The following is a 13584-nucleotide window of genomic DNA, read 5'->3' as shown; positions in this document are numbered from 1 at the left end:
CAGCCGCACTGGGCGCAACATCTGGGGGTTAGGGTTAGGGGGCGCAAATCCACGGGTTAGGGGGCGCAAATTACTTGCCTTGCCCCGGGTGCTGACAACCCACGCTACTCCACTGGGCATTTGGCAACCAAGTGACACCTGTGGCTGTCTTGAATGAAAGAGACTAGAATTGGTATCTTTTTTCCAACAAAATCTGGCACTAATGGCAGAGCTTCTTTTGGGTGTATGTAAAGTGCCTTTTCCATGAGGGGAGCTAACCCCTGGTTTTAAAAATGGTTCTAAGGACAAAGTATTTCCCCCACCTCCTATAGAATACATGAAATTAGCAGACCGTCAAGTCCAGTCCTCAGTCGCCGGCAGAATTATCCACAGATCCACTTATGCTATAGAGAGTTTCCAGAAGCAGAGAGCAGGTGCTCACTGGTAAGACCTCTCTGTAGAGCAAATTGTTACAGATTATTCAAGCAAGTAAACTAAGCTGCACACTGCACAGAAGGCAGAAACATGAAGGCGTTCACAATAGCAATGGAAAATCAATGATAAAAACATACTTTGCCCCTAAAACCACCGACCAAAGCTTGGGTATTACACCATTCATTCTTTTCTTCTTTAGCCCTGAAAGAAAATAAGAAAGATTTCCGGAATGGCAGATGCTGTGGTCATAATTACAGTCTTAAACCCTGCTCAGGCATTACTTAGTTCTGCAGAGATGCAGCTCCTTTGCAGTTATTCAATCAAAACATTACTCAAGCCATGATCTGAAGACCACTCATGGAAGGGGGCTCTTAAATGCATGGAATTGCCACCTGTGCACAGGGAATTGCAGTGTTTGTCTCCATATGACTGGCCATCTCTGTAAGAAAGGAAGCTGTTGAAAAGCGCACATGTCTTTGCTACTTTGAACAGACTGATCTTCTATTAATCACTGTCCCTTACAGCAGTAGACAAAGATAACTCTGGTTTGTGATGACGAAGCGTGTTTCCCTCCCTCAAAGGTAAAGAGGAAAGAGAGAAACTAACTTGCGAACAAGCGGTGTACTTCTGTGTACCACACATACTAAAGTACATATCTTCAAAAAATGATTTCAAAGCTTTTCCAAAGCAGTATGTGTTTGGGCCAAAAAAGTGATGTTACAGGTCCGAGCCAATAGGTGCTCGTGGCAGTTGTATAGAATTCTAGCTCTGTTTAGGCCAGGCATAGGCAAACTCTGGCCCTCCAGATGTTTGGGACTACAATTCCCATCATCCCTGACCACTGGTCCTGTTAGCTAGGGATGATGGGAATTGTAGTCCCAAACATCTGGAGGGCCAGCGTTTGCCTATGCCTGGTTTAGGCATTCCAAAGGCCTCACCAGCTCTGCCTCTGTGTTGCAGTCCCCATTGCCCTCCATGAGTTACAGCAACCATCACCAACTTGGCACCTTCCAGTTGGACTACAATTTGTGCTCCAAATCATGAAGGGCAATGGGAACTGTGACCTGGGAAAGGGATGAGACTCACTGCTGCTCTCCTTTATGACATGAGAGAATACGGAAAGCTAATGTAGGGCTTCTACCTTGGGAATGTGGGTGTACTTCTGTAGGTAGATTTTCAGTTTACACAGGTGTTTTGAGGTGCTTCCAAACCGCTGAAGAAGCTAATTTAGATAGTGGTCAAGATGTGATGTGGGAGAGGGGAGTAACGTGGCTGTTGCATGCAGCAAGAGTTTTTGAGTGAAAAAGACCTAATTGCCAACATAAATATAATCCTAAAATCTTTTGTCTCTGGACAGACAAAACCTATTCCGAGCAGTATGCATTTTTTTTTTTTTTTACCACAACAGGATGGAAAGATACCAATGAAAGTCCATTAATGAGAGTAAGGATTAACAGGAGCCCACTTTGTGGATGTGCTGTGGTACATTTCCGCAACACACCTGAAAACAACATACAAAGCTCTGTACTTTTAGGAGCTTTTAGTGGTAAGCTGCTGAACTCTCACAGTGACTTTGCCTTGGATCTTGTTTACCCAGTGAAGATCTAGCTATAGAAAACACCATTGTGGTGTCGTTATTGTTTTGCTCTTTTTAAGCAAAATAAAAACAAAAAAATAGAAAACACACTTAAGATTGTCAAAAAGCACAAAGCTGTTATGGGATGGGATGTAAAACTTCATTAGCCTCTTGAATATGTACAGAGTACTGGATATAGAACTAGCTTCTATAAACGAGGGATATTATTGTGCAAATTCTCCAGGTGGTTCAAATGGGTTGATGTGTATTCTTAACTGTGCTTTATTCAATTGTTTTGCTTTAAATTTTGCACCCTGCACTGGGATCACCTGTAACCAATAAAAGAAATAAAAAGAGGGTGTCATTTATGATAGCAACTAGTAATAAACCTAAAGGCTCTTTTATGTCCGTTTTTATCCATTTGCTTCAGTTTTAAAATACTTTCTTCTCAAAGTAAATATCAGATGCAGTAGTTTCTATATGACGTGCAGACAAGCTAGATGTGTATTAGTCACTGGTATAATTTGGAGACATGCATGCTGTAGGTAAGCAGGGATATTCTTAGATTCATTAATTATAAGGAGATACCTTGAAGCTTCAAATGCACGAGAGTTCAGGGCAGCAGTGGTTAATCTTCAGATGTTGTTGGATTCCAACTCCCATCAGCTCCAAAGAGCATGGCCAACATTCAGAGTTGATGGTAGTTGTAATCCAACAACATGGAGGGTTTTAGGTTCCCTTCAGCCAATCCAGTTTTGGGGGTTTGTTTAAACAACAAAACATTTTCCATTGCTGTTGATTCAGACTTTCTTTTGTTAACACTGGTTCTTTTTTATTGTTCAAAAGAATTAGAAATTATTTCCCTTCCTGTAGCAAATGGTCAGGTAGGCAGTGGCATTCACCTGACCTCTGGTCACTTGTGTCACTCCTGCAAGCCAGGATGGAGAGGGGGAGCAGTGAGGAGGTAGTAAGGTCTGCATGGTGCAATTGCACCAGCAAGAGCACTGGATTGGCACTGCCTGTGTTATGCACCACACTGACCTCACCCTACCAACTGCTGCTGTTCACTTCCACAGTGGCCAGCATGTTAGCTGTTAGCCTCTTTCTAAGGGCCTCTATGGTTAATTTCCCAGTCAATAAGCAGACCCTCCTGCCCCTTTTTGCTGCTTTTTGGTGTACGATCTGCATGTGTTCCCTCAAGGTTGCTGCGTAACATTTTTTAGGTGTGAAAAATATGATACTCAGGGAGATACTCAGGGAGAATCCAATGTAGCGCTATGTGAACGTTTTGTCAGCGCAAGGATTTCTGCCTGCACAATGGAATGTTCTCCCCCTAACCTTCCCCTGCAACCCCTAAATATCTTCTAGGCAATGGCATAGCATGGGTGGGCTGCCCTGGGCAGTGATAGGAGACTCTGTACCCTGCTTCTAGGGGTCTCTTGGGAGTCTCATACGTTCATATGAACTACAGGGGCAACTCTTCACTGGGGCAAAGTGAAGTCCATGTACAACTTGAGCTCTCACATAATAAAGAGCCACTTAATTATGCGGCATATATATAAATCCAGCAGCTGTTCAAAGTATGCAAAGTTTACCTTGTAATCTTGAAACCCATTTAGTTAAAAGTAAGTATTGTTATTGTAAATGGAATTTACTGCCAAGGAATTGTAGAGAGGATCATAAACCGCCAAGTCCCCTCTATTTTTGTGAAATAATCACTATCTAAATATTCTAGATATAAACTTTGGGCATCCATAATAAAGACACCTCTGTGAACAGAAGTATATTTTAATAGGATGAGCAGGGAAATTGCTTCTTTAAGTGACGTGACTATGGAAACTGAGTGTAAATAAAGAGCAAGGCAGCATTTCAGTCTGAAGTCAAAGACAGGAAGTGGGCAGAGCTCTCTGAGACCAATGACAAAATTTCTTCCCTGACATAATCATTACACTGGGGTCCAGTTGAGTTTGCAGATAATTTAGTATTGAAAAAATTAATTAGACCTGTGCCTGTAATTGCTGCAAACATTCCCAAGGGACTCTGTATTCTTGGTCTCTGCTTCAGAACCTATTATTTTGTGTGTTTACATTAATGTTTGCTGCTTTCCCGCATGTTAAGTAGACCAAAAATGAAGAAATGAAAATACTACTGATGGAAAACACCAGGACTGTTATGGGATGCTGACGTATATATAGTCAAATATTGTCCACAGAATTCACACCCATATCATAATAAGTCTCAGCTGCAACATTTCAACCATGCAAAAGTGATAGGTTTCTGCACCCCAAGCACTACATGCCTTCATCCAGGCAAGCAAGAGGCATTATTGCAGTTCAAGGAAGTTCCAGCCATATAAAAGCACTTGAGGAACAGAGGGGTAAAATGGAGCGTTCTGGAAGAGGGCAGGGAGCATCCATAGTGCAACATTATGTGGAGCTCCCACTTGTATGGATGCTAATGTAATGCTAAGTATGTTTGGTACTTTTGACTTTATGCTACAATATACATGGGGCTACATTTTAAAGATCCTTTGAAAGCTACAGCTGGTAAAAATGCATCTACTAATAGGGCCAGAGGGTCGTCAAATATAGCACAAATTTCATCAGCCTCTTTGGTTATCAGTTCATTTCCAGGCTCAGTTCAAAGTGCTGGTGTTTACTTTTAAAACCCTAAATGGTCTGGGACCAAATTATTTGAAGGACTGCGTTCACCAAAATGAACCCACCCAAGACCTTCTATTGACTTCAGGGGGCTTACTCTCTGGCCCACTACAAACAGAAATAAGATGGGGAGATACCATGGAGAAGGACTTTTCATGGGTGACCCCATATCTTTGGAACCCTCTTTTGTGAAAACTCTACCCATCTCCCTCTTGGGAAATCTTCATGCAAACCTTGAAGACTTTGTGAAGCCATTTCTGAATGATTTTATTCTGACTTTAAAGGGATTTCATTGATGTGTTTGTCACACTTCGTTCATTGTGACTTATTGTGGTTGTAAATCTTATTTAGGTAAACTCTAGAGAGGGCTTTGTCCTAAAAGGTGGCACATGAATATCTGAAATAATTTACTACCCTTGTGGTCACTTGCTTTTTGCTTCCAATTGTAGGCATGGAGTCTAAGGAACATTGTGGTTATTTTAGAGGTAGGTTTATGCAGCCAATTTCTGCTTTGCTGAAGCATTTTTAAAATATGACATAAGAAATGTTTAGCATATGAATTGGGTAGTTCATCCCCTTCCCCTTTATCACACATTCATGTGATTATGACTGAGAAAAGTCAAAAGCTGGCCCAGTAATCTGACATTCGGCAGTGCATTTCTCATCCTTTGTTAAGGACAAATCGCGTTTCATTGACTACGTGAAATGTGGAGTTAGTTAAGACAACCCAAAGTCCAGACACCTTCCTTGCTCCTTATTTCTGATTGTGGAGAAGTATAATCTGGACGCTGCCTGCTAATCTCTTTGGAGTGTGTTAGATGGAGGATATTTCCCCTGTGAAGAGGTTGAAGTATTTGACCTCAATACACATTCCAGACTCACAATTCTGTGATCCTAATACTCAATCATCGCTGCAGGAATGTAAGTTCATTTGAGCACAAATGACAGCGTAGCTCAACTGAAATGACACAGAGAATAAGAAACATCAATTTTAATAGAGATTTGAATCAAGGGATGATGAAGAATGTAGCACCCTTTGTTCTTTCTTCAAACCTGTGTCTTAGTGGAAGCATTTATGGACGTGTTTATTTATTCACATATAAGATACAGGCACACCGGTGATCAATCCTATGCACCTTTTAACACCACCACATACAATGCCATAATCTCGGTGCACTCGATTATTTCTGTCCTTGTCCAGGTTGTCAAACCAAAAATCCCATTATAGAAGATTCCTGGGAGCTCCAGTTCTGCAGATTCATGGGCTCCTTGGTACTGTGAAGTAATGGATGTTCTGTTGTGTTATTGGTCCCCTGTCAGCACTTGTTTGCGATTTTTTTTCAGCTGGAAGAACCTGAAGTGGTTTAAAGACAGCAAAGTTGGTGGAAGCATGCCCATTATATGCCCAGTAGATTAAAGTCTCTGTGATAACAATTGGAGCCTCCCTGTCTATGGTCTTGCTGACCACTGAGCTTAGAGTGGGCGGAAATGGCACAAAATGCTATGAAGTCTGTTTGACTTTTATGGTCAGATGTGAAGCCGAAAGAGAATTCAGCCTCTGAGCTTGTTTTGAAGGAGCAATAAAAGCGCTAAACAGCAGCAGCCCTGGTCACTCCCTATACATAATTGAAATAGCTGCCCACTGAAGTCAGAATGAGATCGGGGGTGGGGGGGTGGGGAGGGAGCTGTGTAAGTGGCTCTGACTGTTGCTATAACAACAGCACCTTGGTCTAATTTCTTCTGAAAAATGACTTGCTGCTAGTGGGATGAAGTGGAGCAGCTTTTTGCAGCAGATGAAAGCTCTGTCGACAGCCTTAAGTGCTCCCTTGTTTATGTAGTGCATACTCCATGGTGTGGCCACTATAGTCCTGCTGAAAATTCCAAGATGAGCTAGACCACGTGTGGGTGTGTATGTGTGTTGTAATATGTAGATATACTTTTTAAACTATTAATAAATAGCTCCATAAAGTTTAGTGGTCTCCTAGCCCAGAACCAGGTTCCTCCTCTTATAAATGGCTTATAAATAACCCAATACTCACTCATGTCCACCAAAGTCTACTGCTTTGGGAGTAAATATACTTTGCCCCTATTTTATTTTATTTTTGTAATGCTATTCCAGGGAACAATGGATGTCAGTTATTTCCACATGTAATATATCCATAGAAACTAATGGATGTTCATTAAATTAAGGCACCCCAATTCCCATGAGATTTTGCAATTCCTGCAACTCTATCCGTTGCCTGTGAACAAAGCTAAAGTCTTACCGCCATGCTCATCCTTTATACCAGTTTTAAGTAACTTGATTTGTGCAGCATCGGATGACATGCACAAGCAAGAATTTGTCTATGTTTATATGTCATGGTAAACCATAGTTTGAATAGTTTACTGTGAACCTGGAGATTGTACCTGTTTCACTCCTCCCCTAGCGTGAATGGGAGCAACAAGTCACAACATTGGCTTAGTGTTATGTCCAGATTGAGGGACGTGCTTTGTTTCACTCCAAAGAAATCACAGTGGGGAGGCAAAGAAACAACCTTGGCTTCAGATCCCTGGTTTAGATGTAGCACAAAGCTAGGGATTGTGTGTTGTTCCTGCTTGCACTAAGGAGCAAAGTGAAAGCCAAACTGTGTTTTTATGGTAAACCATTAGCTGTGGTTTACCGTGACACACAAATGGAGCCACTGGTTCATTTCAGGGAGGGGAAAATACACCCACCCACCTCACACACATTTATTTTCAACAGTTTGGTGGGAGTGTGGTAGGGCTTTCTCTAGTCAGAACTCACCGGAACTGAGTTCCGGCACCTCTTTGGTGTGTTCTGGCACCTTTTTAGTGTTGTGGTGCCATTCCCTAGCATGCTGCTTGGGGCTGCATGACAGAGGCAGTGGGTGGCCCGGCAATTGGGCAGAGGTTGGTTGCGTAAGGCGGCAGCTGATATTTCCTTGCAGCAGTGGGGTAAGTGGGCGTAGAAGAGAAGGTCCTCCCCCTGAAAAAAGCTCAACAACTACAGATTCTGCAGCGTGAAGTGCATTTGGAGTAGTAGCTGTTTTCAGAAAGGTTGGGGAACATTTTCCAGCCCATTGGCCAGATTCTGTGATGGATAGTCTTTGGGACAGGGGTTGGCAACCTAAGGTCCATGGGCCACAAGTGGCCCATGGGGGTCGTTTAACTGGCCCACGAGCCACGAACCGAGCTGCCCACTCGGCGGGTCCTTGTGTGCTGTGCTAAATTGACGCAGCATGGCACAGGGACTCGTTTCTGCAGCGCCGGAAATTGTCCGGCCCATGGAGGGATCTCCACTAGAGTGAACCAGCCCAGGCGAGGTAAACCTTGCTGACCCTTGCTTTAGGGGGCAGGGGCTGCAGGCTAGCGGCCAAAGGCACTTGTAAAAAAGAGATGGATTCTTACCTTTATACAGTAGGTTATAATCCAGCCATGCCAAAGCCACACACACACCCCTACCTCTGCTGAGGAAAGCAAGCAGCATTATCAGAGTGCTAGGGCACATTCCAGCCAGGCAAAAGCACCCAAGGAGGGCATGGAGCAGGACCAGCTTGAAGAAGGACCAGTTAGGAAGACCTGATGGGTCACATATGGCCTCTGGGCATGTGGTAAAGGGACATGCAGTGAAGCTGTAGTGGGATTTTGGGGGAATTTATTGGAGACCTTTGAGATCAGCAGCCTGGCCATCTTATTTCCTTAAAGTGTGGTAATGTAATTGACCACAGTTTAATCCTTGACTTCACACCCACTTGTTCAGATGAGAAGTGATCATATCCCCCAATTCATTTTCAATGCTGAAGTGCTCAGGGGATATTTAGGTTTTAAGTGGCAGGCAACCTGCTAGGTTACTGAGTCAAGGGTCTACAGAGGGGTGTGGGAAGCACACAATAGCATCAGACTTCATTATGCACCATCCATTTGACAGGGGAAGAAACAATAAATGTAACCCATGCCCGAAGGATGCGTCACTCCCTTGGGAAGAAAGCAGCAACTCCGTCAACCTCATTCCACCTGCATTTCATTTCACGCAACTGTCCCAGGCTAGATTTGAACTGGGGTTGTCGGCTGCACCTCTTTACCTGTAAGGAGGCTGACTATACTTACTTTACCTGTAAGGAGGCAGCAAGCAACTGTCTCAATTGCTTGCTGAATTACCTTTGACGATGCTCCACTATTTGTACATAACCTAACTGATGTAAAGTATGTATGTAATAAAAAGGGTTTCTGGTGTTAGGAATGCATACTTTGTCCACAGGAAGAAGTTGCTGATTTGAGAAAAACACCAGGGAAGGAGGGAATGACAGTTATTTGCCTATGGAAGCAGTGTAGGCATACAGGGCCAAATACCTCAGGCTAAGGAATGTTTGCTTAATTTTGTTTATTGATTTTGCATAGCAACCTATTACATAAATTGCAAAACTAAATATAAAAGGCAATTTGACATTGCCAGATCCAAGAGTAGTTTGAGGTAGCAAAGTGGAGCAACAGAATTTGGAGCTGTGCCGCTTCAGACTGCAAGTGGGAGAGTCATATTTTTGAATGTTCCCCCATGTAAAAGGAAAGAAAAAGAGCTATCAGATCAGTACAGCAGGGAGCTGCGTAGGTTAATTTTATTTTTTATTTTTTTACTAGAGGCAAGTGTTTGTTTAAGCACATTTTTAAAAAAAGTTTTTTACCTGCAGTCTGAAGTGGTACCGTCCATCATTCTGCCATGTCACTCTACCACCTCATTCTTGGTAATGTGTAGAAAAGCACCAAACTGACTATCGCCTTTAACATATCTCGTTGCTAAAGGATTATAATACACCCTTGTAAGGAAAAGCAACAGGCACAAAACTAAAGAAACAGGAAAGGGAAGGGCAGTAGCCAAGCTCAGCACATCAAAAGAGCAGGAGAAAAGGGAAGCAGATCAGATAGAATCCACTTTTCCTCACAGAGAAACAGAAGAATTTTATTACTGGAGTGTATGAACATGCTTTGTAGAACAAGTAGCCAGCAGTATCTGAGGCATGAAACTTATTTGGAAGAGACTGCAACTACAAGTCATTTCTCCAGCTTTGTCTTAAAACGTTGTCCAATGTGTTTAAAGAGAGTTAAGAAGACAGACTGAAGTGACAGGCTTTTTGAAGCATCTTCCTCCCACATTAGAAGAGTTGTTTTTCATCCCAGTGCCATCACTTTAGTGGTAGTAAAAGGGCTTAAGTGGGATTGAAGTGGTGCCTGAGCCTTGTCTTGTGAATGTAACTCTCAGTAGAATGACACTAAACAGTGCAGGAAAACCAGTGAGTTGAGATAGTGGTATCTCACAATTAAGGCAACAGTGGCAATAAACTTCCTTATCTACCCCAGGCAAGAGAAGGACGGCAAAATGTAGGTCCTTATTTCAAAATGGCTGCAAGCTGAGAAGCGGGATTTGCAGAACCGATTGGGTTCTGCAAATACAGGACATTTATTGGGTGCCACTTCCAAGAGGGTGATTGAGATGAGGCCTGCCTTTGCTTTGCCACCAAGTATATAAAGGCTGGTATATGTTGCTATAGAAAACAAGGTGGGTAAAGGAAAGCTGAGCCAAATTCATGGTATATTATTAATTTTTATTATTTAAATATTATGTTAGCCACCTGCGGCAAAAATCCCTCTGACGCCATTTTTACACCCCAAAACCAGGACGTTTCAGCAATTTTCCTGATGCATGGCAAGCCTAGCTCATGACAAATGCTTTACATAAAAAGAGGAAAGGATGGTGCATTTCACAACATCTGGCAGAATTTCTTAGAACTTTGTGCAGAAAGCAGATCCCTTTCTTTTGTGCCGCCCACCCATCTACACTGTGTTTGGTTTTTTAAATTATTTTTAAAAATCCCCTTCCCCCCTTCCTTCTGTAACTCTGTAACTGGGAAATGGGGAGGGGAATTATTTTATAGTAGAAATATCAAAAACTTTGAATGAAAAAAAACCTTTGGAGGCTGAAAGGGACAGGGGAGGTCCATTGCATGCATGGAAGTCTGTTGTACCAGCAAAGCTGCAATGTTCAATACAACCGCTAGATTATAAATATAAGAATCCACTGGAAGGCAGTAGCAGTCCATACACATGTCAGTTATCAAAACTGAGAATTTATGTTAGCATCACTGATTATAGAGTCCAGGATGTGGAACCTTTGCAGCTGAAGGGGCCAATATTCTCTCATGGAAAAGGTTCCTGAGCCGCTTACCAGTGATGGGCGTGGCCAAATGTAAAAATTGGGGGGAGAAACAAATGCAACTCTTAGCTTTATGTAACAGGCTGCATTCAAGCCATGCACAATTCAGAGGTTTCTATACACACCTTTCTCCATCAATGAAAGTAGGAAAGGCTACTGCAGTTCAGGGACACAATTCCAGTCAAGCAAAATCACTCAAGGAGGGTGTAGAAACACACTTTCTATGCCCCCTACCCCCAACTGCTATACCCTTTTTGCCCTGTTTGCTCCCTTCTTTCTCCCACATGGCTCCTTATCACCGGCAGAACATCTATCCAGCATGCTACGCAGGTGCAAATGCTGAGAATGCTATAATGCTGAAACCTTGCAGGCTCCACCTGTAGCTTAAGTATTGAAGTAGGTCTGTAGAACAGGGAGGACTCTGTGAGCACCATGAAACAAACATCTCCAGTACTGATGACTGAAGCAAGATGTATGAAAGAGCTGTTTTTGTTTTCCATTGCATACGCTACATTTCTTTTGCCCCATTAACATCTCTAGTGATACAGATTTTCCCCTCCTTTTGGAACAGTATGAACATTGAAAATGGCTCTTTGGCCAGAAACAGGAAAAATATGAATTGTGTACCCCATGGTGAACAATGGCTATATCACTCAGCACTTGATGGGCGAGTGTTGTGTGCCAATGAGGCACAGAGAGAAAGTATACAGGTTATGAATTATAATAAATTTTCTGTGAGTATAGTTTATTGCATAGAGTGTTTTTTTTTGTTTATGAAGGGCAGAAGTGTGTGCAAGAGTCTAATTAATGATTTTGTTCTGTTTCTTCAAGCTTCAAGAGACGGTGAAGAGAAAGTTGGAAGGAGCACGCTCACCCCTCAATGGCGAACAGCAGAATGGAGCCTGTGACAGTAGCTTCTCCCCAACCAGCAAGCGGATACGGAAGGATGTACCTGGGATTGAGGGAATCAACAGCTTGCCCAATAATTTGCCTTTGCCTTCTATTTCCCCTCTTCACCAGCTTGACATAAAGCCATCACTGCCCCTGCAGAACAGTGGAACTCATGCTGGTGGTCTGGATGACCTGGGTAAAAACGGTGGACTTCCAGAGATAAAACTCCCAATCAATGGATGCACAGAGCTTGAGGATAGTTTTAACATCCTGCACAACAACAGCAACAACAGCAAGGAGCTAAAACAAGAGCCCTTGGATGATCCTAGCTGCATGGACAATTCTGACACATCACTTTCAAATCAGAATAAACTTTTTTCAGACATTAACCTGAATGATCAAGAGTGGCAGGAGTTAATAGATGAGCTGGCTAACACTGTTCCAGAGGATGACATACAAGATTTGTTCAATGAAGACTTCGAAGAGAAAAAGGAGCCTGAATTTCCCAGACCAGCCACTGAGATTCAAGAGAGTGCGAGTGTTAAAAGTGACCCATCGCACTCTCCATTTGCCCATGTTCCTCTTGGGTCTCCCCAGGTAAGGCCTTCTTCTTCAGGTCCTCCATTTTCAAATGTCCCTACAGCATCTAGCATACCTTCTGTCTCTAGTGCGCCCCCAGCTCCACTCTCTGACAGCTCACCAGCAAATTGTGTGGTTCAGTCACCCCAGACTCCTAACCAAGCACATACCCCAAGCCAAACTCAGTCAAGGCCGGGTAATGGTTATCTCATTAATCCAACAACAGTGGCAACAGCTGCCCCGGGGCCTGGCCAAGTGGCTGTGTCCAGCACTGACTTATCTCCAGCTGAACAGCTTAAACAGATGGCAGCACAGCAGCAGCAACGAGCTAAGCTCATGCAGCAAAAGCAACAGCAGCAGCAGCAGCAGCAACATCCAAATCAAGCATCTAGTTGGTCTCCAGTGGGGCCTCCATCTAGTCCTTATGGAGGACCCTTCAGTACAGACAAACCAAATAGCCCAATGATATATCCCCAAGCCTTTAACAACCAAAATCCTGTAGTGCCTCCTACGGCAAGCAACCCACAAAAGACTACGATGAATAACTACCTCCCTCAAAACCACATGAATATGATCAGTCAGCAGCCAAATAATCTGGGTACAAACTCCTTGAGCAAACAAACCAATATGCTTTCGTATGGCAACACTAAACCTCTGACTCATTTCAATGCTGACTTGAGTCAAAGAATGACTCCACCGATGGCCAATCCCAGCAAGAATCCCATGATGCCATACATGCAGCAGCAGCAGCAGCAGCCCCAACAACCACAGATGCAGGCTCAAATGACGCACTTGAGTGAGGAGCAGAAGCGCATGCTTATCATGAAGCAGAAAGGAATGATGAACCAGACGATGGCTTATGGAACACTTCCCTCCCTCGGTCAGGTAAGTGTGAGCAGATAACGCTCTTTTAATGACTTAATTCATTATTTTGTTGCAAAATCCAAGAGGGAGTATGTGTGCTTAAGTCAAGGGTCACTAGGTACTTTTGGAATTTGAGAGTGTGCTGTGGGTGCCAGCCACAAACATGGCTGCCGTGGATGTATAGCGTGACACAAAATGGCTGCTGAGGTGAAACGGTAAAAGACAAAATGGGCGTCATGGGCTGTGGTAAAGAACAAAATGGCTGCTACATCTTAAAGAGCAGGAAAATGCCACACTGATCATTAGTTGGTCGATCAGTGTGGCATTTCCTTGTAGTTGTGGGGTGAGTCATGTTTGACTTGTTTGCCTTTGCTTTGGAGGGAAAGAGGGTTCTA

At 43.2% G+C, this 13584-nt stretch overlaps 1 protein-coding gene across 4 annotated transcripts in view; it reads left to right on the top strand.

Annotated features, from left to right (window-relative positions):
* MAML3 (mastermind like transcriptional coactivator 3) overlaps positions 1-13584 on the top strand; it is a 271009-nt gene that overhangs the window by 143695 nt on the left and 113730 nt on the right. For all 4 annotated transcript variants that reach the window (XM_083457103.1, XM_083457104.1, XM_083457105.1 and 1 more), the window contains one exon: positions 11687-13210. In XM_083457103.1, the coding sequence (XP_083313229.1) occupies positions 11687-13210 (1524 nt within the window). The remainder of the gene's footprint in view (positions 1-11686; positions 13211-13584) is intronic.

The sequence above is a fragment of the Podarcis tiliguerta genome, assembly GCF_965153285.1.
Source record: "Podarcis tiliguerta genome assembly, chromosome: 9".
In the NCBI taxonomy this organism is placed as follows: domain Eukaryota; kingdom Metazoa; phylum Chordata; class Lepidosauria; order Squamata; family Lacertidae; genus Podarcis; species Podarcis tiliguerta.
This window is presented reverse-complemented; position numbering and strand designations above follow the sequence as displayed.